The 26,661-nt window shown below is 42.5% G+C and overlaps 1 protein-coding gene across 4 annotated transcripts in view; it reads left to right on the top strand.

Annotated features, from left to right (window-relative positions):
* ZMAT4 (zinc finger matrin-type 4) overlaps window positions 1-26,661 on the top strand; it is a 163,946-nt gene that overhangs the window by 63,427 nt on the left and 73,858 nt on the right. For all 4 annotated transcript variants that reach the window (XM_087875870.1, XM_087875872.1, XM_087875869.1 and 1 more), the window contains exon 3: window positions 17,746-17,835. In XM_087875870.1, coding sequence (XP_087731996.1) covers window positions 17,746-17,835 — 90 coding nt within the window. The remainder of the gene's footprint in view (window positions 1-17,745; window positions 17,836-26,661) is intronic.

Below are 26,661 nucleotides of genomic sequence, written 5' to 3'. Positions count from 1 at the left end.
GCACTAAGGGTGACAATGACAAGATGGATCTCTTCCAGTACTTGAGGGGCTGTCACAGAGAAGAGGGGGTCAAGCTATTCTCCAAAGCACCTGAAGGCAGGACAAGAAGCAATGGATCAAAACTTATCAAGGAGAGATTCAATCTAGAACTAAGGAGAAATTTCCAACCATCAATCAGTGGAACAGCTTGCCTTCAAAAGTAGTGAGTGCTCCATCATTGGAGGGTTTTAAGAAAAGATTCTTCTTCTTCTTCTTCTTCTTCTTCTTCTTCTTCTTCTTCTTCTTCTTCTTCTTCTTCTTCTTCTTCTTCTTCTTCTTCTTCTTCTTCTTCTCCTTCTTCTTCTTCTTCTCCTTCTTCTTCTTCTTCTCCTCCTCCTCCTCCTCCTCCTTCTTCTTCTTCTCCTCCTCCTCCTCCTCCTCCTCCTCCTCCTCCTCCTTTTTCCATATCCGTCATCGGACATTGGCGATCCTGTTGGCAATCCTATTTTTGTCAACAGCCGCATGAAAAAGCGCTGCTGGGTTTTGTCCAAACCAGACCCTTAGATTTTGAAGCCATGATATTCTTCTTCTGTCTAGACCTCGTTTGCCTTCAATCTTTTCCTGGAGGATTAAGTGAAGGATGGCATATTTTTCTGGGCATCGCATTACATGTCAAAATATTCTAACTTTCGCTTCTTGATGGTTTTGATTATTTCCTTTGACTTTCCCAGGTGGCTTATCACCTCCACATTTGTGATTTTGTTAACCCAGTTTATACGTAACAGCTGTCTGTAAATCCACATTTCAAACGCTTCTAGTTTCTTCAATCTTCAAGAAAAGATTGGATAGCCATTTGTCTGAAATGGTATAGTCTCCTGTTGAACAGTGGGTTGGACTAGAAGGTATCTTCAAGATCCCTTCCAATTTCTAACCTGACCTGCTCTGCTCTGCTCTGCCCTGCCCTATCCTGCCCTACCCTACCCTACCCTGCCCTACCCTACACTACCCTACCCTACCCTTGTTGTGACTCCGACCCCCGAGGCCGACTTATCGGAGGGAGAAGGCTCCGAACATGAAGGAGAGGAGTTGGCCAGGCCTCCCTCTCCAGGACCCTCCTCTCTGGCAATGCCTCAGGTGTCTCCCGAAGGAGAAGAGATTGGCCAGGAGCCAGGTATCTCCTCGCAGTCGGACAGTGACGGAGATAAGTCTTGGCTGGATCCACGCCAGCGTCGGAGAGACAGGCACACGCAGCAGAAAAGGAGGCGTGCCAGAGATTAAGCTGAGTCACTGGACTACACCCCACAGGGGATAAAAGGGGGTGAGGGGGTCCGTCACAGACTCTGTGACGGACAAAACAAGCTACTAGCGAGTCACATTGTATCTTTGAAACAACATTATCTGCCTTGGATTTAATACAGACTGGACTTGACAATTCTTGAACTGTGTGTATCTTGTTTGGGTTTATCTGTCAGAGGAACAACCCCTCCCTCTGAGTAAAGTTCTTGGCAAGCAGCTACTGGGTTGCTGCCAATCCTCTTATCAAAAGAATTTGTTGTCTGCCAGTTTTATTTAACCCCTGGCTATCTGTTTTTGTGTGTGTGTGAGACGGGGACAGAACAACCCTACCCTACCCTACCCTACCCTATCCTATCCTCATTCCTCCATACTGCCCTGGAGAAATGGAAAAACCCAATTCTACTGGGTAACAATTTTAGAAAGAGAAATTGATGGCAAGGTAGTTTTTGACGCCAAGAAAAAGTAATTCTAAAGATTCAGCAATACAGCACCATTTTTGGATTAGGCTCTCAAAAGCTGTGGTCAGTTTATAATGGATTCTCTTGAAAGTCGGCCTCCCTTACTCCAGTGTCTGACGATGTCGTTAACCAAGCCTTCATGGATAATATCCGATTAACTGGGTACCGTTGAGATAGGCTCAACTGCAGGTCACAGCATAAAATAATGCTATGAAATGAACACATAGAAAATATGCATCCTCATTTCACTCCCTTCCTTATTCTGTATTGTGCAATTTCTGATCTTTAATCACTTCATGTACATTTTAAAATCTCCTCTTAAGAAATAGCAAGTCTTCCGTCATCCTTGCGTTTAATATATCCTGCACGATCACAAACGTTTGTGCAATTAATAAATCAACAATGCCGGGCCTATTTCTTGAATTCGCTGACTCTCTCCATTATCCATCTTAGCTATTTGATTTGTCTCTCCCTTTTTTTGAAAGCTGCTTCTTCATTTAGCATTTCTGACTCTCTATATGACTCTTGTCACCAGAGCTTTCAAGCAAAATTTTGTTTGGTTTTTTTCTTTTGTGAATAGTGCAAATTGTTTGGTAACGTACAAACTCTATTTTTTCTTTGCCTCTTTTATATGCTGATCTTTTCAGATTGCTAGGTTACACATAGTACTGTATTTTTCGGAGTATAAGATGCACCTACCTTTTTTGGTGAGGAAAACAAGAAAAAGAAATCTGCCTCTGCCTCCCAGCAATTTTGCCTCATTGCAGCAAACAGCAAACAGCCTGCTTTACTTTCATTTTCATTTTCAGCATAGCTTGATTAGCCCAAGAAAAAAATAATCCACTCCCAGCAATTTACCTCCTTGCAGCAAGCAGCAGAGGCCTGGGCAAAACATTTGCTAGACCAATTCTCAAATACAGCTCATCTGTCTGGAATCCGCACTGCATATCGGACATTAATACAATTGAGCGTGTCCAGAAATATTTCACAAGAAGAGTCCTCCACTCCTCTGCTCATAACAAAATACCAGCAAAACAGCTGAGAATTGGGAGACAGATCCAATCAACTTGTGCTAATTAGGCTGTGCTGAAGCTGAAAGGAACTGTTTTTTCTTGCTGTTTGTTTGCAAGGAAGTAAACTGCTGGGAGGGAGGCAGAGGCCAAAGGGTCGGGGCCAGTGGGTGGGCAGGGCTACATTCGGTGTATAAAACGCACCTAAATTTTCACCCCCTTTTAGGGGGGGGGAAGGTGCATCTTATACTCTGAAAAATACGGTATATTTGTCAACCAAAACATCTAGGGAGGTTTGAAGTGTAGAAATTCAATCTGAATTTACTTTGGTTTCTGAATTATGTTTGAGGATTTTTAAACGAAGAACAGAAATGGCTCGTTTTTTGTTAGATTCGTGTAATATGCCAATTGCAAACCCAGATTAACAAAATGACATTTCTATATTATTATAACCTGGTATGTGTCAACAAAGAAACTATGTTATAGCTTCACGTAATGGTATGTTTTACACAGTTTGCTAAATTGACAGCTAGATTACCATAAATACTTAAGCACAAAGATCTCAGAACTCTTTTGAGCCTAATATAACCTCTGGCTTACTGAATATTCACTGTTTAAATATTCAGCTGTTCAGTAGAGCTGGATTTATTTCCTCGACTTACAAAATATGAATCGGAAGATAGTGAATATTTGACATGGCCTGAAAACATTCTGAGAAGGTTTTCCAAAAATTTTAAGGAGGTAAATGCTGGTTTGTATTTTTATGAAGGAGTGGGGGAAGGGGGAAAGAGGCCATATTGGTTTCTTTTCTTTTCTTTTTTGTAAAAAGTTTTTTTTTAATTTTTTAAACAAACAAACAATGCATCATTAATCATTTAGTGTGTCATCTGAGTACATATTTTGTGCCCTCTACTTCCTCCTCCATCATCTTACTATATTTCTATCACATCTTTATACTTTCATTTAATTTGTTACAACATTCTTTCCAAATTTCTTACGTTTATATTAATTCATTTTATACCTCCTTTCTTTCCCAAAATTTTTAATTATATTGATTTTCATATATATCTCTTCTCTAACCATTGATAAAATTGCGCCCATACCTTAAAATACTCAGAATCTTCTTTTTCTTCAATTGCCAATGTTAATCTATTCATTTCTGCACATTCCAATATTTTCTTAATTGCTTCTCCCTCTGTAGGGATTTTCTCTGCTTTCCAATTTTGTGCAAATACAACCCTCGCTGCAGTTATAACATGTATAATCAAGTATATATTTTCTTTACTGTATTTCTCTGGTAAGATACCCAATAGGAACAGTTCAGGTTTTAAGTCAATATGTTGTTGTGTCCTTTCCTCTAAACCATGCTCGAATTTTAACCCAATAATTTCTCACTTCTGGGCATGTCCACCACATATGACAGTACGTTCCTGGTATCTGATGGCATTTCCAACATTTAGCTGATTTATCTTTAAACATTTTTGCTAATTTCTCAGGTGCCATGTGCCATCTATAAAACATTTTATATTGATTCAGACCATATTGGTTCTAAACTCAACCGTCTTTCGAAAAAAAAAATGATGCTAAGCAGATGTTCTACCAGTTGCTGACTCCTTCGCCATTGTCAAAAATAATGGCAGCTTCTTATGGGTTACTTAACCCCAGTGCTAGAGCAGGGGTGTCAAACTCGATTTCGTTGAGTGCCGCATCAGGGCTGTGTTTGACCCCAGGGGGCTGAAGTGGGCATGGCCAAGGTGGGTGTGGCCAGTTCGACATCACTCGTGTCAGGGGCGCCTGTGGTGGCCCAAGCGCTCTGCCAGAGAAAATGGGTTCCCAACAGTGGTGGTATTCAACCGGTTCTATCCGGTTTGGGCGAACCAGTAGCTCCGCCCACCCGCCTGGATGTAATCACATCCTGTTTTTGACGCGCTGCGCATGCGCGCTCAAATTGCGAACCGGTAGCGAAGGTAAGCAGATACCACCCCTGGTTCCCAAGCTCCGTTTTCGGCTGCAACGACCTCTCAGAGCCGAGGTGGCGCAGTGGTTAGAGTGCAGTACTGCAGGCTACTTCAGCTGACTGTTAGCTGCAGTTCAGCAGATCGAATCTCACTGGCTCAAGGTTGACTCAGCCTTCCATCCTTCCGAGGTGGGTAAAATGAGTACCCAGATTGTTGGGGGCAATATGCTAACTCTGTAAACTGCTTAGAGAGGGCTGTGAAGCACTATGAAGCGGTATATAAGTCTAAGTGCTATTGCTATTGCAACCCTCTACCAGAGAAAACGGATCTCAGGAAGGCTGTGTGCAGCCCTCCCGAGCTCCATTTTCGCTGGCAGAGGCACTGCAGGCCAGTCCTTCGCTGTTTCCAGGTAGCCCCACGGGCCAGATCTAAGCACCTCAGGGGCCAGATCTGGTGGCCAGGCCTTGAGTTTGAAACCCCTGTGCTAGAGTAATAATCCAATTTACTTCCTTTCCAAAGCCGCCCCAGTGTCCCTCCTGAAGAAGGAAATAGTTCATCCTATTAAAAGCCTCCTTAAACTCAATGAAGATATTCCCCAAAGAAACACAAGGGACACCCCTTTCAATGTCCACGTTGCAAGGCTCTTCACGGAGGTTAGATTTTACACTAGGGACATCGGCGTTTGTTTCGTCTTGTTTCTCAATCTAACAGCAGCCATGATGGAGCAGATAAATCCATTAATCAAGACAAACCCAGACAGGCACCAAGGGACTTTGGTAGATTCCTGAGTGCACTTTTTCTGCTTCTTTGCTAATGGATTTATGACACATGCAGTAGGAATTGAATTGAATATTGCTGAACTTCTCTGGAGGATTATGATGATTTATATCCTGCCTCTTTTATGCAAGTTTAGGGCAGACAGCGTCAAATTCCATCTCGACGACAACTCTGGGAGGTAGGTTGAACTGAGAGACGGGGGCTGTTTCCAAGGTACCCAATAGGCTTTCATGACTGAATGGAAAAGTGTCTCTGTGATCAACTGGGCCTTCCTTGACTGAAAAGTCTACAGCAGTGATGGCTAACCTTTTTGCCATGCTATCCGTGCCGTGCTGTGCCTACTGGGCCCACTGTGCCATTGTGTGACAAAAGCAGGGGGAATGCGGGGGGAAGGTCACACGCACATGCGCGGGGGTGCTGTCTATCTGTCTATCTGTCTGTCTATCTTCTATCTATCATCCATCCATCCATCTATCTATCTATCTATCTTCTATCTATCATCTATCTGTCTGTCTGTCTGTCTGTTTGTCCGTCCGTCCATCCATCCATCCATCCATCCATCCATCCATCCATCCATCCATCTATCTTCTATCTATCATCTATCTGTCTGTCTGTCTGTCTGTCTGTCTTCTATCTATCTTCTATCTATCTATCTACCTATCTATCTATCTATCTATCTATCATCTGTCTGTCCGTCCGTCCGTCCACCCACCCATCATCTATCTATCTATCTATCTATCTATCTATCTATCTATCTATCTATCTATCTATCTCTTCTATCTATCATCTATCTGTCTGTCTGTCTGTCTGTCTGTCTTCTATCTATCTTCTATCTATCTATCTATCTATCTATCTATCTATCTATCTATCTCTTCTATCTAATCTATCTATCTATCTATCTATCTATCTATCTATCTATCTATCTATATCTGTCTGGCACAAGAGGGTGAAGTCCAACTCTGTTGAATGCCATTGAATCTTATCTAGTCTTACCCAGATGCAAGCTGTCAGTCTGAGAAGATTCCTGTGTATAGTCTTGACCAATGAAACAGTTAATTGAACTCTTCATGGGCGGACCTGGTTGTCCGTGCCTCACCAAGATTCAACCAATAAAGCAACATGTTTAGAAAAAGTTACCAGTTCTCACCACTTCCCAGAATCAGAAAAGATGTTGAACGTCCATCACAAAGCTGGCTACGCAGCCCTTCACAGGGGAACAAGGAAAAGCAGCCGAAAACCAATTATGTAGCCCTTTTGATGTGTAATTAAGTTTGTGTTTCCCTGAAATTTTCTGGGAAATACATTTTTTTCCTCATTCTTTTCTAGGTCAACAACCTATTGTTGTCACTGAATATTTATTAAATGGATTGCCTGTCTACATTGCCTTGTAAGAAAAAAAAAAGCAGGGCAACGAACCTAAGTATGATTTACTGGTTTTAATTTTTTTGAAACTCAGGCTGGGGTTGAAAATAAGTGACCTCCTGTTTTGAACGAGGCTGTTTTGTCTCTCTCCCCTTCTCAGCCTCTGAAAGCCAGAAGGTCAAGGCAGCAACAGAGGGCCTGACACGTTTAATTAAAATCAGCGTAGTGCTATACCCATTTAGTAACCTTTACGGAGAAGGAGGAGGTGGTGAGAGAGATGCTGGGGGTGAGGGGGAAAGATTTAGGAATACATTTTCACAGCTAGAAATGATGGGAGATACGGCTTTCACCTCAGATGATAAGGTGACTGCAATTCCAGGGAACTCTTAATCTCTGATTACTTTTTGCACAATGCAGTGAGCCAAGGACGCTTAGTTAATGAACTAACGCTGCCATCTTACCTTATCGAGCGCTGCATTTTAATTAAGGCTAGAGTCTTAATCGCGGAGCCTAAACCCCCAAACAGTTATAGTTTGGGATTTCTGCAAACTGCACTTAACCATCGGACACAGACTGAACTGCAAAAATTTCTCATTACATAGGAAGTCCCATTTGAGGAAACCCAGCGTTATTCTGGATTCAGACCGGTACTGTACCAAAAAAAAAAAAATTAAAAAAAATTCTCTGGCATTTTTCTATTAGTTCTCACTTTGTTTGATGAAAGGGGACTGGAGGCTAAAACATATAAAGAACTGGGTATGTCTAGTCTGATGAAAAGAAGGACTAGGGGTGACATCTCAGGAGTTGCCACAAAGAAGAAGGAATCAAGCTATTCTCCAAAGCAACAGAAGGGAAGAGCAATGGATGGAAACTAATGAAGGAGAGAAGCAACCTAGAACTAAGAAGAAATTTCCTGACTGTTAGATAATTAACCAGTGGAACAAGTTGCCTCCAGAAGTGTTGTACCTTATGATTCTTGACGAATGTATCTTTTCTTTTATGTACACCGAGAGCGTATGCACCTGTTCTGTCCCCGTCTCACACACGCACACAAACAGATAGCCAGGGGTTAAATAAAACTGGCAGACAACAAATTCTTTCAATAAGAGGATTGGCAGCAACTCAGTAGCTGCTTGCCAAGAACTTTACTCATAGAGGGAGGGGTTGTTCCTCTGACAGATAAACCCAAACAAGATACACACAGTTCAAGAATTGTCCAATCCAGTCCGTATTAAATCCAAGGCAGATATCGTCATTTCAAAGATACAATGTGACTCGCTAATAGTTAGTTTTGTCCGTCACAGAGTCTGAATGGCCACCTCACCCCCTTTTATCCCCTGTGGGGTGTGGTCCAGTGACTCAGCTTAATCTCTGGCACGCCTCCTTTTCTGCTGCGTGCGCTTGTCTCTCCGACGCTGGCGTGGATCCAGCCAAGACTTATCTCCTTCACTGTCCGACTGCGAGGAGATACCTGGCTCCTGGCCAATCTCTTCTCCTTCGGGAGACACCTGAGGCATTGCCAGAGAGGAGGGTCCTGGAGAGGGAGGCCTGGCCAACTCCTCTCCTTCATGTTCGGAGCCTTCTCCCTCCGATAAGTCGGCCTCGGGAGTCGGAGTCACAACAGCACCAAGACAAATTCCTTGTGTGTCTAATCACACTTGGCCAATAAAAAAATCTAATCTATTCTATTCTACTACTTCCAAATGAGACTCGGATCTGCAGAGGGTCCACCCCTGCCTTAAAACCTTTGCCAAAATGTTTTTCCTGCTTAGGAAAGTCAGGTGATATATGATGACTCTTTCAGCTTCAGAGAAACCTGTGCCAAACAAGCCATTTTGGTAGCATTAGACACATCTTTCATTGCATTAAGAATTTTTATTGTGATGTTTTAGGGGAAGGCATTTGCATCGGTAAAAGCACTACGGAAAATCCATCTTGATACAATGAAATGATGGCTGAGAGCAAGCTAGGGGTTGGTTTACTAATTTTTCATGTTTTATTGATGCAGCAGTAATATAGCAGGAGAGAGATGTAAATGAAAGGGAGCATAAATAATTAAGGGCCTTAAGTAAGTTAGCCAAAACATCCAGTTCTAAAAGTCAGATTGTTGTTGTTGTTAGTTGCAAAGTTGTGTCCGACCCATCGCGACCCCATGGACCACGTTCCTCCAGGCCTTCCTGTCCTCTACCATCCTCTGGAGTCCATTGAAGCTCACGCCGACTGCTTCAGGGACTCCATCCAGCCACCTCATTCTCTGCCATCCCCTTCTTCTTTTGCCCTCCATCTTTCCCAGCATGAGGCTCTTCTCCAGGGAGTCCTTCCTTCTCATCAGGTGGCCAAAGGATTAGAGTTTCCTCTTCAGGATCTGGCCTTCTAAAGAGCAGTCAGGGTTGATCTCCTCTAGGAGTGACCGGTTTGATGGCCTTGCAGTCCAAGTGACTCGCAGGAGTCTTCTCCAGCACCAGAGTTCAAAGGCCTCCACTCTTTGATGCTCAGCCTTCCTTAAGGTCCAACCAGAAGTCAGATTAAGAAGTTTCTTTTTGAAATCCAGAATAATGAAACTTTAGCCAAGTAAAAACTTATCAGGGTTGATGGATTTTGTCTTAGAAGGGGCAATTCTTTTCTAATTATTTCATTTGTATAATTAACTTGCCGCATTTGGACGCCTTTTATCGATTCTGCAGAGAAGATCTTTAATTTCTCCCTCAAAGTCTTACCTTAATGGACAGTAACAAAGAAAATGGAGATTTTTGTTCATTCTTTTTTAAAAAATGAAGAATGTTTCCCCCCCAAAACGGTGTTCCTTAGCTGTCAGACTTTTGGGAAACTCTGCTGCACAATTGTAATTGCCAGTTTTAGAACAAATGGCTCCAGCTGTTACTTGACTCAGATAAAAGATTCAGCTACAGTAGTGGCCAAAATTGTGGAAACCTTTTGGGAAAAGTGTATTTTTGAGGTTTGATGGCTAATAACACCACTTTTTTTTGGAGTTTCAAGATAATCCTATTCCACTGCTGGAATGGCCTGGGAATAGCCCAGACCTTCATCCAATTCAAAATCTATGGAGCTGACTAAAGAAACTTGTTAGTCAGAAGCGACCCAGCAATCAAACCCAGTTAATAGAAGCAAGCATTCCATCTTGGTTTCACATTAGAACAGCTGCAGAACTAAAAGACTTGGTTCACTCCATGGGAAGACATTATAAGGCCATCATTTGTGCTAAAGGTTACCCAACTAAGTATTAACTGACATGGTGATCATTTTTGTATATCTCGTTTTTTCTACGTGTTTCACTTTTCTTCTTTATACTGTAACTGCTATTCTAATAGCAAATCTTTCATAAAAATGACTGCATTACATTCTTGATTAAATTACATTTTAACTGATATATAATTTTATGGTACTACTCCAAAAAAAACAAAAACAAAACAAAACAGTGGTGTTATTAGCTACTGTATTTTAGAAAATACACTTTTCCCAAAAGGTTTCCACAATTTTGGCCACCGCTGTATTTTCCCCTTGATATATTGAGATTGTATGAGTCCGTTTGATCAAGTCATTCAAGTGAATTTGTTTCATGTGCAATATTGGTGCTCTCATCATCTAAATAGGGAGCGGGAAGGGCTACGTAACCCCTTTTTATACAAGAACTAGGAATTCGCATTCTATTTAAAGAGGAGCAAATTTCTATTTTGAGATTAATTAGTCAGGTAGAACATCTGAGCGCAGCAGCCAAGAAAGAATAATATCATGCAAATGTACAGAACAATAAACGGGCCAAGAGAAGAAGAGTAGCTAAATTCAAGAATGGGAGGAAAAAGTCTCCACTGAGTTTGTAGCTAAATAAATGTAATTATATATGAGGATGACCTTGGAAGACGGACAGAGAAAGAAATTTACCAAGGTTCCAACCTAACTTAACCAGGCAATAAAAAGGGACAGCAGGAGAATTGTATTTTCGGACTTTGGCAAGATTTCTGTGAAAGTTGCTTTACCAGAAAGTAGATTTAGTTCGTCTTATTTTAATTCTCGTCTACTGAGGAGGCTGGCAGTCAATCTTGCAAGTCTGAAAGTACAAATACAATTTTGCCTTATAATTTAGGGCAGATGCTTTTTCGGTTTCTTTCTCTGGCGTTATTCAGCTGGGAGCTCCCCCTCCCTCCCTTCCTTTCATCTGGTCGTTCCCTAGGCAGCCTCTCTTCTTCTCCCCTCCCAAGGTCATTCGCGCATACCAGTACGCACTAGGCGGTTTGATCGAGAAAGCGGAAGCCAATTTTTTTAACTGGAAGGAGCTATTTGAGACGGCATCACTTTGATACTGTGTCAGCTTCACTGCTTTAAAGTTAGTTCTGTGATCCGGTTTCAAGCTACTGCAATGCTTTTCAAGTTTTTCTCTGTGTATGGATGCGAGGGAGGATTAAAAACAATGAATCTCGCCTTTTAGATTTGCCTGTTTTTTTCCTCAGTCCTGGCTTTTTGGAAATTGCTCAAAAGAGACCTTCCAGAATTCTTTTAAGGTTTATTTATTTATTTATTTTTATTTATAATTTAATTTATATACTGCCCCCCTCCCGAAGGACTCGGGGCGGTGTACAGCCAATTAAAAACACAAAATACAACAACAGTTTTAAAATAGTTAAAAGTATTAAGCAATTTCAGCCAGAATTTAAAACCCAAAATTAAACTACCAATTTAAAAATCATTTACATAGGTAGCCCTGCCTGGCAGAACAGCAGGGTCTTGAGTGCACAACGAAATACCCGGAGGTTGGAGATCTTACGCATTTCCGGGGCCAGTTCGTTCCACAGGGCTGGGGCTCCCACAGAGAAGGCCCTCCCCCTGGGGGTCGCCAGCCGGCATAACTTGGCCGATGGCACCCTGAGGAGACCCTCTCTGTGGGAGCGAACTGGCCAGTGGGAGGCTATTGGTGGCAGAAGTCGGTCTCGAAGGTATCCAGGTCCTGAGCCATGGAGCGCTTTAAAGGTGGTAACCAACACCTTGAATTGCACCCGGAAGACCACCGGGAGCCAGTGCAGCTCGCGCAGGAGAGGTGTTAATTGATTTAGGGCAATTTTATTTTTTTTAAATGGTTTCCCTACTGGTGGATGTTCTATTTCTTTAAATTTTCAAGTGTCACAATGCAGCAGAGGTCTAAAAATCTCATGCGTATGTTTGAGAGGACGGGTTAGGCAAAAGGCTAACGTATGTGAGAAAAGATATTTGTGTTTGTGTATTTACCTGTGGTTTGGAGTGGAGAATTATTTGTCTGTTTTCAAGTATGTTTCAGGTATGTTAGGTCTTTTAAGGTTAACACTTAGTACAATTAGAGAGAGAGATGACAGGTAGGTAGGTAGGTAGATCGGTAGATAGATAGATAGATAGATAGATAGATAGATAGATAGATGGATGATAGATAGGTAGATAGATAGATAGATAGATAGATAGAAACGGGGGTGGGCTGCTGGGGGTTTGCTTTGAAAAGCCTCTGATGATCCCAGCTGAGCTGCAGGATCATCAGAGGCTTTTTTTTTTTAACTTTTAAAAGCATTTTTTCATCGGAAGAGGTTGTAGAAAAAATGCTTTTAAAAGTAAAAAAAAAAAAGCCTCTGATGATCCTGCAGCTCAGCTGGGCATGGTGGTGGTGGTTGTGGGGGGGGGCGCAGGGATTTTTGCTACCGGTTCTCCAAACCACCCGCCTTCATCGCTACCGGATCGGGCGATCCGGTCCGAACCAGGAGAAATTCACCCCTGCTTTGGATCAATTGGGGCTTATCAGAGAAAAATAACATATTCAGGAAACTCATCCAAACCCTGGAAATATAAAGCCTTTTGTCCTCTCTCTCCCCACTCCCATTGAATGTGCATATATTTATTTTTTGTTTAAATTGAACACACAGGGGAACATGCAAATATAAATGTCTTTCTGGCACAGGGGAAAGAAACCTGTTTTTTATCCTTACAGGGCAGTTTAATCCCGCTGTTGCAATTGCTAAATTATTCCATTTAAGGGGTATATCTGCCAGGCAGGTGATCCGAAGGAAAGATTTGCAAAAATCCCAGTAGCAATGCTAACTCTTTCTGTGTTTGCCTTGGATTTGTGCAGTCCTACCTTCCTTTTTAACAGCAGGTCGCCGTCATTCTGTCATCTGCAATTGTGGCAATAAAAGAACCAGTGCCAAGACCAAAGAATCAAGAATGACACATGTTTAACAGATGTTTAACAGATGAACAGAGTTGGAAGGGACTTTCTAAGTCAGCGGTCACCAACTGGTGATCCGTGGACCACTGGTGGTCCGCAGGAAAATTTTGGTGGTCTGCAGAAAAACTATTTTTGCATTTTTTTTATATTGCACTAAATCAGGGGTCCTCAAACTTCAGCCCCTGGGACGGATAGGTGCAATGAACGTTTGTGTTGCTGCAAAGAGTCTCCCCCTTTGGGATCTTTTTGTGAGGGTTCAGAGGGGGGGAAACTATCACTATCGGTTCACCTGAACCAGTGCTCCCTTCCCTTCCCTCCCTCTCTTCTTTCCTTCCTTCCTTCCTCCCTTCTTTCTTTCCTTCCTTCCTTCCTCCCTCCCTTCTTTCTTTCCTTCCTCCCTCCCTCCCTTCTTTCCTTCCTGCTTTCTTTCCTCCCTTCTTTCCTCCCTCCCTCCCTTCTTTCTTTCCTTCCTGCTTTCTTTCCTCCCTCCCTCCCTTCTTTCTTTCCTTCCTGCTTTCTTTCCTCCCTCCCTCCCTTCTTTCCTCCCTCCCTCCCTTCTTTCTTTCCTTCCTGCTTTCTTTCCTCCCTCCCTCCCTTCTTTCCTCCCTCCCTCCCTTCTTTCTTTCCTTCCTGCTTTCTTTCCTCCCTCCCTCCCTCCCTTGTTTCCTCCCACCCACCCTCCCTTCTTTCTTTCCTTCTTTCCTTCCTCCCTCCCTCCCTTCTTTCTTTCCTCCCTCCCTCCTTCCCTCCCTTCTTTCTTTCCTTCCTGCTTTCTTTCCTCCCTCCCTCCCTTCTTTCCTCCCTCCCTCCCTTCTTTCTTTCCTTCCTGCTTTCTTTCCTCCCTTCCCTCTCCTCCCTCCCTCTCCTCCCTCCCTCCCTCCGTCTGTTAAAAAATAGTGCAACTCCAACTAAAAGAAAATTTTCAGGTGGGATCGGACCTAGAATAAAGTGACAGTTTAACTAACACTTTAAAGATCTTGTATGGCTCATGCCATCTGGGGAAGGACATTGGGGGAGGAAGTGGGATTACGGAGATGGGAGGGGGAAGTAGTTTTCTGTTCCTTTTCGTTTAGAGGGTGTTTCTTTAGCCCACTCTTTTTGGAACTCCTGGCAAATTCATATCACAAGCTAAACCAGGAACGTCTCCCTGCTTTTGCAACATCTTTGCATCAAAATGCAGTGATAAACTAGACGAAAATATAAGGCAGTTGGGTTTTTACCTCTAGGAAAATGGAGGGCCGTGGACTAAAGCCTGTTAATTAATAAGTGGCACAGCCAACCCCAGAAGTGTGGTACAGAATGCTGTGGGACTCGGAATGAATGACCTTGTTTCAAAATGCAAAATGGCTAACATGCAGGAGTTGAGTTTCAGGCAATCCAGAACCACTTCCCTTGCAAAATTACTTGCTGGTTGTGTTTTGGCTGTCTCAGAGAACCTTCTCTTTCAATTAAATCAAACTAAACAAAAGAGACTGCGAAGCCCCCCAAAGCAAGAGACTGAAGGCTGTGGAAACTTGCTTTGCTCCGCTATTATTCACTGTTGTTATTTAAGCACGGAGTACATTCATTGCAGATTGCAATCTGAAATATTGTACAAGGCACAAGAAACTTCAGGTGAGCACCACAGCAAGCTAGGAAGAAAGGTAGGGATAGAAATAGAAATATATACCGGTATATATAAATATATATAAACAGCAGGAATATTAAAAGGTAAAAGGATTGCAAATATCTCGGTTTGATCAAATCCCTATCTGGAAATGAAAAAAGTGCTGTAACAAGAAAATTAAGCTTTTCTTGTCTCTATGTCCAGCTGTCTACTTTTCTCAAACGTGGAGTAGAAAAGGCAGTTTTCTGCAATGGGTTGAGGACATGGTATACTGACAGCATCAGGAGTCCCAAGGGTGAGAAACGAAACGGTGGGGGAAATAAAAAAAATCAAAATACATCATTGATGGTTAATTAACAAATTGGTGATTATCCTCTTCAGAACGATGCGAAATAAGGCTGTCCTCATCCAGCCGAAATTAATTAATTAATTAATTAATTAATTTATTTATTTATTTATTTTGCCTCTGAGTTTGCAAGCTCAGAAGATAAGCTAATTCGGGCACCCCCTTAAATATGGGGATTCCCAGGAGTCCCAAATATCGTACTAGCTGAGAATTCTGGGAACTTTTTTTTTTTTAAAAAAAATACTCCCGGAATATCTATGTTAAGTTGGTCAAGGTTGACTCAGCCTTCCATCCTTCCGAGGTAGGTAAAATGAGGACCCGGTTTGTGGGGGCAACAAGCAGACTTTGTATAAAATAGAACACCGCTTAGGGGGGGCCCGAAAGCCCTACTAAGCAGGTATATACGAAAGTATGAAGGCTATTGCTTAATGCATTGTAAGCCGCCCTGAGTCTCCGGAGAAGGGCGGCATATAAATCAAACTAATAAATAAATAAATAAATAAATTCCAAGCCCTGCTGCGGCTTTGATACGATTTTCCTGTGGTAGCTAAAACCCCGTAACAATTGCTCAGGATACGTACTTGAACTTTTTATTTATTTATTTATTTTGGACACGGAGTTCATGTGAGGAAAACCAGACGGTTTTTCATAGGTATTCAAACAAGAAAATTAAGCTTTTCTTGTCTCTATGTCCAGCTGTCTACTTTTCTCAAACGTGGAGTAGGGAAGGCAGTTTTCTGCAATGGGTCTAGGACAATTCGCCACGGCCAACTCGCCGCAGGACAAGAGTTACATTATCAAAGAAATGGTGGAATAGAATCATTAAAGAAAGGATGTGTTTGACCCAGCTCCTCAAACATAAGATTCCATATCTTAAAAGTATTCCGAATCTTCTCTTTCTTTTAATCATCAATCTATTCATTTCTGCACAATCTAAATTTTTTTAAATTACTTCTCCTTCCAAAGGTATTTTCTCTGCTTTCCAGTGTTGTGCATAAATCCTTGCAGCCATTGTTACGTGTATAATCAAATAAATATTTTCTTTGCTATTTTTTTCTGGGAGGATACCCAATAGGAACAGTTAACTCAATGATTCTTTTATTAGGAGCGCCAGCAGCCCCGGCAAAGAGTTTCTCTCTCACCGCAGGCTAACAAGTCTGTCCGGCAGGGAGATAAATAGTTGTCTGCCACATCTATTCATCTCCATCCTCTGCCTTTTATCCCCGGAGCTAGAGTGGTGCTTTGCTAGCAGTGGTGGCTCTTCCTTCCCAAGGACCGGCTCATAGATCTCCACTGCTCTCCTCTCCTCTGCCTTCTGCGCATCTGTGCGTCAGGCACTGGACCCAGCTGTTCCTCCTCTTCCTCATCAGCCACTCCAGATCTGGGGGCTGTTGACTCTCCATCTGAGGGCGGACGGACGGCCCATGCTCCGCCTCTGTTTCTCTCTCTGCCACCTCCATTCCCTCTTCCCCCTCGGAGCTCTCAGGTTGCCTAGATGCTGACCCTCACTCCCACTCCTCCTCCTCCATCTCTGATTCGGCTGCTGGAGGGGCCGGCAGCCGACAAGCCACAACAGGATGCAAAAGGAGGGACAGAATAAAATGTGAATGGCAAAAATTAAAATTATTTTTATTTACTTGAAATAATTAAATAGAATGGTTAGATTGTCCCACAACGAGTTGTCTTGCGGTGAGTTGGCTATGGCAAGTTGTCCCATTCTACAATCTACTGTACCCAGTTTCCTAAGAGCAGCCAAGCAGGGCAAATCTCACACATGTTGAAGGCACCAGATTGAGGAAACTTGTTATCTACTGTTTGGAAGTTCTGTTTTTGAGGATCCTCGTAACACCAAATGTCATCAAACTGAGGCATCCATTGTCCCCATTGCCGGCTGGGGAATTCTGGGAGTTGAAGTCCACAGGCATTAAGGTTGCCAAGGTTGGACTTCCCTGATCTATCTTTTTTTTTATAAAGTTTTTTTTATTTTTTTAAACAAACAAACACTTAATACATCAGCCATTCCTTCCGTGTGACATCTCGGTGTTGTCTCCAATCGTTCTTCTTTTTATTATTTCTTCTGTCTTCATTCTCATCAAGTCGATTACAAAATATTCTGATTATGGCATTTATATACATAACTATTAATTTACTTATTTGTATCTCTTTTCTAACCAATAGTAGAATTGATTCCCTGTCTTAAAGTATTCTGAATCTTCTCTTTCTTTAATCATCAAAGTCAATCTATTCATTTCTGCACAATCTAATTTTTTTTTAACTACTGCTCCTTCCAAAGGTATTTTCTCTGCTTTCCAGTGTTGTGCATAAATCCTTGCAGCCATTATTACATGTATAATCAAATAAATATTTTCTTTGCTATTTTTTTTCTGGGAACAGTTCTGGTTTTAAATCAATATGTTGTTGTATCATTTCTTCCAGCCATATCTTAATTGTACTCCAATAATTTTTTGCTTTCCCTGATCTATCTTATTAGTGGCGCAGATATTTATCTCTTTCGTAGCACATCAGAAAGATGCTCGTCTTTGCATTAACCAGAACATCACTTTGTAAATATGCAAAAAAAATCACATTCTTGAGCTTGTCACCCAGGTTTGTTACCCAGAAAAACGGGCTGGGAATTTAAGCTCTCTCTCAAACCTTAGAAAAGAAACTTATAGCAATCTAAGGATTATGCAAGACATGCTCTTGGCAGAGGCTCAGTTCACTGAAAGAAGGCTCCTTGCTTTTCCTCCACAGAGTCGGAAACATGCAAGCAAAGTTCGGCTATACTACATGCTCCACCCGATCGATGGAGGATGTCCTGCAAAGAAGCTTCGGTCAGAAAATGTGAGTATTCTTCTGTTTTTTTGGCTTGCCCAAGAGGGACCCAGATTGGATTTCCTAGCATTCATAGCTGCAAAAAAACATTTAGAGATATATGTAGAGCTGGGGTGAAATCTACTTACCTTCCTTACAGGTTCGGAAGTGCATTTGACACATGTGCAGGTCACACGCAGAGGTGGGTTCTAAAATTTTTTTACTACTGGTTCTGTGGGCGTGGCTTATTTTGTGGGTGTGGTTTGGTGGTCATGTGACAATTCTTTAGGATTTAGCAGAGGTACTGGTCTACCAGGCTTTTAACTGCTTGCAGAGCTGTACCGGTCTACTCATTTGTTTTTGGAGGCACCGGTCTACTCATTTGTTTTTGGAGGCACCGGTCTACTCATTTGTTTTTGGAGGCACCGATCTACCCATTTGTTTTTGGAGGCACCGGTCTACCCATTTGTTTTTGGAGGCACCGGTCTACTCATTTGTTTTTGGAGGCACCGGTCTACTCATTTGTTTTTGGAGGCACCGGTCTACTCATTTGTTTTTGGAGGCACCGATCTACCCATTTGTTTTTGGAGGCACCGGTCTACTCATTTGTTTTTGGAGGCACCGGTCTACCCATTTGCTTTTGGAGGCACCGGTCTACCCATTTGTTTTTGGAGGCACTGGTCTATTCATTTGTTTTTGGAGGCACCGATCTACTCATTCGTTTTTGGAGGCACCGGTCTACTCATTTGTTTTTGGAGGCACCGGTCTACCCATTCGTTTTTGGAGGCATCGGTCTACTCATTTGTTTTGGGAGGCACTGGTCTACCACCACACTGCCTTTTAACCCTGATCAGCTGTAGGGCGGCCCTTTGAAGCCCTGCGGCAAGAGTTTAAACAGTTTTTTTCCTTCTAGCCGATTAGCTGGGACTCAGGAGGCAGCAATAGATTGGGGGTGGGGCCAAATAAAAGGTAAGAATAATGGGGGGTGGGTGGAAGGGCCCAGCTCCCGAACAAAGAGAACCGGTTCGGGGATGTCATATCGTCACCGCTACCGGTTCGGCCGAACCGGACCGAACCGGGAGGAACCCACCACTGGTCACTGTTCTGCACTTGCCCAGAAGGTAAAAAAACACAGGAAGTAATGACACCCAGGCGGGTGGGCGGAGCTTCACTCTGCCATCACTACCAGATCGCTGAACCACAGGCCAAGATTGCTATCGGATCATCCCCTGATGTAGAGCAATACAGAAGGGGTACAGTCTACTCAAAGCATCAATGATGCATGGTCTGACCAAATGTTTAAAGCAATGTTTAATAGCAAAGTGTACTAATAAGCCAGCTTCAAGGTATTGTCTGTATGATTCTGAAGAGCCAAGTTCAGGTTTATAAGGAACTGTCTACAGTAGTGACCAAAATTGTGGAAACCTTTTGGGGAAAGTATATTTTTGAGGTTTGATGGCTAATAACACTTTTTTGGGGGGGGGAGTTTCAAGATAATTCTATTCCACTGCTGGAATGGGTTGAGAATAGCCCAGACCTTAACCTAATTGAAAATCTATGGAGCCGACTAAAGAAACTGGTTAGGCAGAAGCGACCCAGCAATAAAACCCAGTTAATAGAAGCCATCATTTCATCTTGGTTTCACATTCTAACAGCTGCAAAACTCAAAGACTTGGTTCTTGGTCAAAGACATGGGAAGATGTTGTAAGGCCATAATTCATGCTAAAGGTTACCCAACTAAGTGTTAACTGACATGGTGATAATTTTGATATATCTCGTTTTTTCTATGGTGACAATTTTTGTATATCTCGTTTTTTCTACATGTTTCACTTTTCCTCTTTATACTGTAACTGCCACTCTAATAGCAAATCCTTCATAAAAGTTATTGCATGACATTCTTGATTAAATTATCTTTCCATTGATATATAATTTTATGGTACTACTCCCCCCCCAAAAAAAGTGGTGTTATTAGCTAGTTTTAGAAAATACACTTTTCCCAAAAGGTTTCCACAATTTTGGCCACTGCTGTATTTTACTATAGAATTACACAGTCTTTTAGCTCTGGAGTAGCTGCCCTACAAACCAAAACACTATCCTGATAGTCACTCATCTGTGGGTCGAAGAGCAGGGCATTCTTTTCTTCTGGTTTTCAGGAATAATCTTCATTTTCAGGAATAATCTTTCCCAAAAATTAAACAACTTCCCTCTTCCCTCCCCGTAGTACGTCTTCACTGAGCTCTTATCTATTAATGGAGCATTTTTGGTGATTTTATCTGTTGCCTTGATAGCTGTTTACTTTTTATCTAAATGGTCGGCATGACTGTTTCTTTAAAACGGTGCCAGTTTTGTTCCATATTTTATTCCAGGGTTTGTTTGTTTTTTTTTATTGTAATTGTGTTTTTCTTGAAAGAAAAGCCAAATGAAAGATACTCTAAATGAGTAAAGTATTATCACAGCAGCTGTGAAAATCGATACAACTGAGCAGGAGAAAGGAGGAAAGGAGGGGGGTTACACAAAGTATTATTCAGGTAATCCTCACGGCTATCCTAAAATGTTGGTATCTCAGCCTGGCAGACAATATAAAGGATGCTTGGCAACTTATTTTATGAGATTTGATTTATTAGATGCAGCTGTCCCTTGCAATCTAAGGAAATTAAAACCACAAAACCAAACTGGGTTGGCTAGGGTAGAATTATGATGCTCTTGTAAATTTTTTAATGATTCATTTTTTACGGGGGAGAACAAAGAGGGCAGGGGAATCATTGGCACAGGAACATGGGAACTGCAGTGGCATCGGCTGTCTAATTGCAGGGAAAAGTAGACCTGTAGTGTTACAGTGAAGGCAGTGGTGGTAGTGGTGCCAGTGGGAAGGTCCGCCCGCCCACCCAGACATCAGCACGGATGCTCTGCGCATACACAGAAGGTTCAGAAGCGCTGTTCTGCCCCAGCTTCGGATTCCCAGAGAATGTGACACACACCAAGCTTCTCAAACACTGTTTAATTCCAAACAAACCCCTTTCAAGAATGCAGGCTTCCCGTGCAAAGGGTCCTTATCAAAGTTATTAAGAACAAAGTCTGACAAAGGTTGGCAATCAGCCCAGAAAACCAGATATGAGAAGTCGCTCGCTCTCCAAGATGCCCTGTAGTAGTGAGACGTTGTTTCTAGCAAGAAAGCACTAGCTGCGTGCGACTTAAATAGGCTAAGGGAGTGGCCAATTATCCTCAAGCCCTACTCTTGAGTAGACCTCCTCCTTCTGAGTAGCCACTCCTGCCTTTTGGCAGCCCTGCGTGCCCGAGCATTGAGGAGAGGCTCCTCCACTTCTCTCTCTCCACTGGAAGGAGCCTCTGGAGGTTCTGAAGGCCCTGGCTGAGTCTCTGCCTCTGGCACCACATCCTCTTCAGCCTCCTCGCTGTCCGACGTGAGTGCTGGCTGCGCAGGCTGCTGGCATGACACCACACCAGCCTCCTTGTCGTCGGGATCAGCCACGATCGCGCAGGCCACTGGCGGGCCACAACCAGCGCCATGCACGCTCACAGTTCTGAACCAGTAGCAAAGTAAGCGAAACCCACTACCGAGTGAAGGTGCTTGTGAAGACTATGCGTTAAACCCACCTGATTTAGTTTGGATTTTTTTAAAAAAAATCCCGTATATTTTCCTATCCATTCTGTACATTTGCACTCCATTTGATGGAAGGGCATTTGCTTTTGACAGTAAGGTTCTACATTTAGGCAAGAGAAACAAAATGCACAGGTACAGTATATGTGGTACCTGGCTCAATAGTAGTAACTGTGAGAGGGATCTTGGAGTCCTAGTCGACGACCATTTAGATATGAGCCAGCAGTGTGGAGCAGCTGCCAAAAAAGCCAACACAGTTCTGGGCTGCATAAACAGAGGGATAGAATCAGTGGTGAAATCCAAAATTTTTTACTACCAGTTCTGTGGGCGTGGCTTGGTGGGCGTGGTGTCGCTTGGTGGGCGTGGCAGGGGAAGGATACTGCAAAATTTCAATTCCCACCCTACTCCTGGGGGAAGGATATTGCAAAATCTCCATTCTCTCCCCACTCCAGGGGAAGGATACTACAAAAATCCCCATTCCCTCTCCACTCCAGGGAAAGGATACTGCAAAATCTCCATTCCCTCCCCACTCCAGGGGAAGGATACTGCAAAATCTCCATTTCTTCCCCACTCCAGGGGAAGGATACTGTAAAATCTCCATTCCCTCCCCACTTCAGGGAAAGGGTACTGCAAAATCTCCATTCCGTCCCCACTCCAGGGGGAAGGATACTGCAAAATCTCCATTCCCTCCCCACTCCAGGGGAAGGATACTGCAAAATCCCCATTCCCTCCCCATTTGGGGGCCAGCCAGAGGTGGTATTTGCCGGTTCTCCAAACTTCTCAAAATTTCTGCTACCGGTTCTCCAGAACCTGTCAGAACCTGCTGGATTTTAGTTTGGATTTGAGTCCTACGGGAGAAAGACGATATAGAAATATAATGAATAAATGAATAAATAAACAAACAAATAAATAAATAAATAAATAAATAAATAAATAAATAAATAAATAAATAAATTTCACCCCTGCCCCTGCTCTATTAGACAAAGAAAATAGGGAAAATGGAATTGGGCTTCTGGAGCTCTGGAAAATAAGATTCTACCTTGTCCCTACATTCCTTTGCGTTTCCAAAAACAGCAAGACATTATTTTCATTTAAATCACATTTAAACGCCTGCTCTTTTTCCTCAAAAGGCAGGCTTGGACATTCATATTGATACGTTTAAAAACCAATCTTTTCCAGATTAAAATAAGCTTCAATTCACTCATTAATCCACCGGTTGTGAATCAGGTCACTTCCTACTGGAATTGATAGGAAAAAAAACAAAACCCATTTTTCCTGAAACCTTTTTTTCTGAATGCAAACGCGAAAGAAAAAGAGAATTGAATAATGTGTTTTTTCATCCCCAGGAGGAAAAAGTCTAGGAGAAATAAATTCTAGTAAATGATTGTTGCATCAATCACAAGCATTATGAGTCTCACGTTGTCTTTTGTTCCTCTTAGCTTTATCTGGCCCCTTGTGGCTCTGTGGTAATTGACTAGTGATGAGCTTCTAGATTTATTTCATCTCAAGCCTCGTGAAATGATGTCTATCTTCCACATGATCCCCCTAGGCAAAAAACGAGCTTGCGAAGTGTCATTCCTGGGGCTTATGCCTACCGTTGGGACAGAGTCCCGGTTGCAGCTGAGCAACACAATCTCAAGGCCTCAGGGGCATTGGGTAATAGTGCCACAAACAGAGGGAATGTATTCCAGGTCCCAAACGTACAAAGAGTGCTTTGTTGTATATCTGACTTGATCCTGATGGATCCCTAAGGTGACTGCCCTGAAGTCAGAAAACACAGTGATATCAGGTTGTTCCTGCTCAGCTTGAGAAAATAAATTGACTTCCCTGGTTACGGCTATGAATAGAATAGAGTAGAGTAGGGTAGGGTAGGGTAGGGTAGGATAGGGTAGAATAGAATAGAATAGAATAGAATAGAATAGAATAGAATAGAATAGAATAGAATAGAATAGAATAGAATAGAATAGAATAGAATAGAATAGAATAGAATAGAATAGAATAATAAAGTAGAATAGAATAGAGTAGAGTAGAGTAGAGTAGAGTAGAGTAGAGTAGAGTAGAGTAGAAGAATAGACTAGACTAGACTAGACTAGACTAGACTAGACTAGACTAGACTAGAATAATAGAATAGAATAGAGTAGAGTAGAGTAGAGTAGAGTAGAGTAGAATAGAATAGAATAGAATAGAAGAATAGAGTAGAGTAGAGTAGAGTAGAGTAGAGTAGAGTAGAGTAGAGTAGAGTAGAGTAGAGTAGAGTAGAGTAGAATAGAGTAAAAGAATAGAATAGAACAGAACAGGACAGAACAGAACAGAACAGAATAGAATTCTTTATTGGCCAAGTGTGATTGGACACACAAGGAATTTGTCTTCAGTGCCTAAGCTCTCAGTGTACATAAAAGCTACAAGTGATAAATCATCATCATCATTCATCAAGAATCATAAGATACAACACTTAGTGCTAGTCATAGGATACTAATAAGCAATCAAATCGTACTAGGGGACAAATAAAACAATATAAATTGTAAAGATACAAGCAACAAAGTTATAGTCATAAGTAGAGAAGGAAAAAGTTAATAAGAAAGATAAGAAGAAGAATAGTAATACAGCATTACTAAATAGTTTGACAGTGTTGTGGGAATTCATTGTTTAGCAGAGTGATGGCATGGGGGGAAAACTGTCCTTGTGTCTAGTTGTTCTGGTGTGCAGTGCTCTATAATGTTATTTTGAGGGTAGGAGTTGAAACAATTTATGTCCAGGATGCGAGGGGTCTGTAAATATTTTCCCAGCCCTCTTTTTGACTCATGCAGTATACAGGTCCTCAACGGAAGGCAGGTTGGTAGCCATGGTTTTTTCTGCAGTTCTAATTATCCCCTGAAGTCTGTGTCTGTCTTGTTGGGTTGCAGAACCAAACCAGACAGTTATGGAGGTGCAGATGAGAGACTCAATCATTCCTCTGTAGAACTGGATCAGCGGCTCCTTGGGCAGTTTGAGCTTTCTGAGTTGGCGCAGAAAGAACTATGCTGTATTCCATCACTAAGACCCAGGCTTTACCAGAGGCAGAAGGTTCAAGTCTTGGTAGTTCTGCTATAAAGGAGTAAGATGTTGAACTTCTGAGCTGGGGAAGACCTACTGCAAGGTAGCTCGATAGACAAATGAACTGCTGTGAAAACAGTTTCCAACATCAGCAGGTCTTAAAGATGAAGGATGAGAGGAAGAGATGGAGCAGCTGGCCCTCTGAGAAGCTGCAAAGCAATAGCAATCCAGTTTTTTTTGGGGGGGGGGAATCTGGCAAATCTAAGGGGCCAGTTAGAGGTGGTATTTACCGGTTCTCCGAACTATTCAAAATTTCCGCTACCGGTTCTCCAGAACTGGTCAGAACCTGCTGAAACCCACCTCTGATGCACACGCAAAGAGCGCACGCGGGCACGAAGCGCCCAATCACCGGTTGTTAACCAGTTGCAGCCCACCACTGGCTATATCTGAGGTTTTAATATGGTACACCGACTGACTGTTGACCCCATCCAGATCTTTAAGGAAGAATGCTACTGTTCTGTCCCCGTCTCACACACGCACACAAACAGATAGCCAGGGGTTAAATAAAACTGGCAGACAACAAATTCTTTCGATAAGAGGCTTGGCAGCAACCCAGTAGCTGCTTGCCAAGAACTTTACTCATAGAGGGAGGGGGTGTTCCTCCGACAGATAAACCCAAACAAGATACACACAGTTCAAGAATTGTCAAGTCCAGTCCGTATTAAATCCAAGGCAGATAACGTTGTTTCAAAGATACAATGTGACTCGCTAGTAGTTAGTTTTGTCCGTCACAGAGTCTGAATGGCCACCTCACCCCCTTTTATCCCCTGTGGGGTGTGGTCCAGTGACTCAGCTTAATCTCTGGCACGCCTCCTCTTCTGCTGCGTGCGCCTGTCTCTCCGACACTGGCGTGGATCCAGCCAAGACTTATCTCCATCACTGTCCGACTGTGAGGAGATACCTGGCTCCTGGCCAATCTCTTCTCCTATGGGAGACACCTGAGGCATTGCCAGAGAGGAGGGTCCTGGAGAAGGAGGCCTGTCAACTCCTCTCCTTCATGTTCGGAGCCTTCTCCCTCTGATAAGTCGGCCTCGGGGGTCAGAGTCACAACAGCTACTCTGTATTTCTTCAGACCGTGACATATTAGATATCAAGTCATAGTCACCGTTCTGTAAAGAGTATCTCTCTATTTCATTCCTACAAAAGCATCCAGACATGGTCCACTGAGTTTGGGAGATTTATAAGAGGCTGTCTTGAGATTATATTGGCTCGTTTGTGCACCTTTTTACACCACAATGTTTGGCCAGATAACGAAAAAGTAAATCACCGTCTTAGGAGATAGGCTGGAAGTAATTCTATATTGATCAACCCACCCAGCCTCTGAAATCTTTGCACAATTAGTAAACTGTGCAAGTTTTTGTAGTCTTGCTCAAAGTCTTGTGAGATTTATTATTATGGTTTTCTCAAAGATGGTGGTTTTTTTTTTTTTCTTTCAAAAGGCAACTGGACTTTATTTTTCCTTGCAGAAGTTTTGCTTCTCATCCAAAGAACCTTCTTCGGTTCTGAACTTTGAAACCGAAGAAGCTTCTTGGATGAGAAGCGAAACATCTTCAAGGAAAAACGAAGTCCAGTTGCCTTTTGAAAAACAAAAACAAAAACCTTCTGTTCTGTTCTGTTCTGTTCTATTCCTATCCTATCCTATCCTATCCTATCCTATCCTATCCTATCCTATCCTATCCTATCCCACTTCTTATCCTATCCCACTTCTTATTCTATTCTATTCTATTCTATTCTATTCTATTCTATTCTATTCTATTCTATTCTATTCCATTCCATTCCATTCCATTCCATTCCATTCCATTCCATTCCATTCCATTCCATTCCATTCTAATTTAATCCCATCCCATCCCATCCCATTCCAATTTTATCCTATCCTATCCTATTCTATCCCATCCCATTCTTCATTCCTTCTATTTCTGTTCTGTTCTGTTCTGTCCTGTCCTGTCCCGTCCCATCCCGTCCCGTCCCGTCCCGTCCCGTCCCGTCCCGTCCCGTCCCGTCCCATCCCATCCCATCCTGCTGTCTCCAGGTGAAGCCACATCTACTATCGTTCCCATGTATGCTCTCTGACAATGATCATGGACAACATGGCAACCTCTGGCACCACTTTATTATCCCTGATACCAATTCTCAGATTTACTGCTCTT

The sequence above is a fragment of the Pantherophis guttatus genome, chromosome 9, assembly GCF_059756535.1.
Source record: "Pantherophis guttatus breed Tessera chromosome 9, ASM5975653v1, whole genome shotgun sequence".
Taxonomy (NCBI): Eukaryota; Metazoa; Chordata; class Lepidosauria; order Squamata; family Colubridae; genus Pantherophis; species Pantherophis guttatus.
The sequence above is the reverse complement of the archived record's forward strand: the minus strand, read 5'-3'. Positions and strand labels throughout refer to the sequence as shown.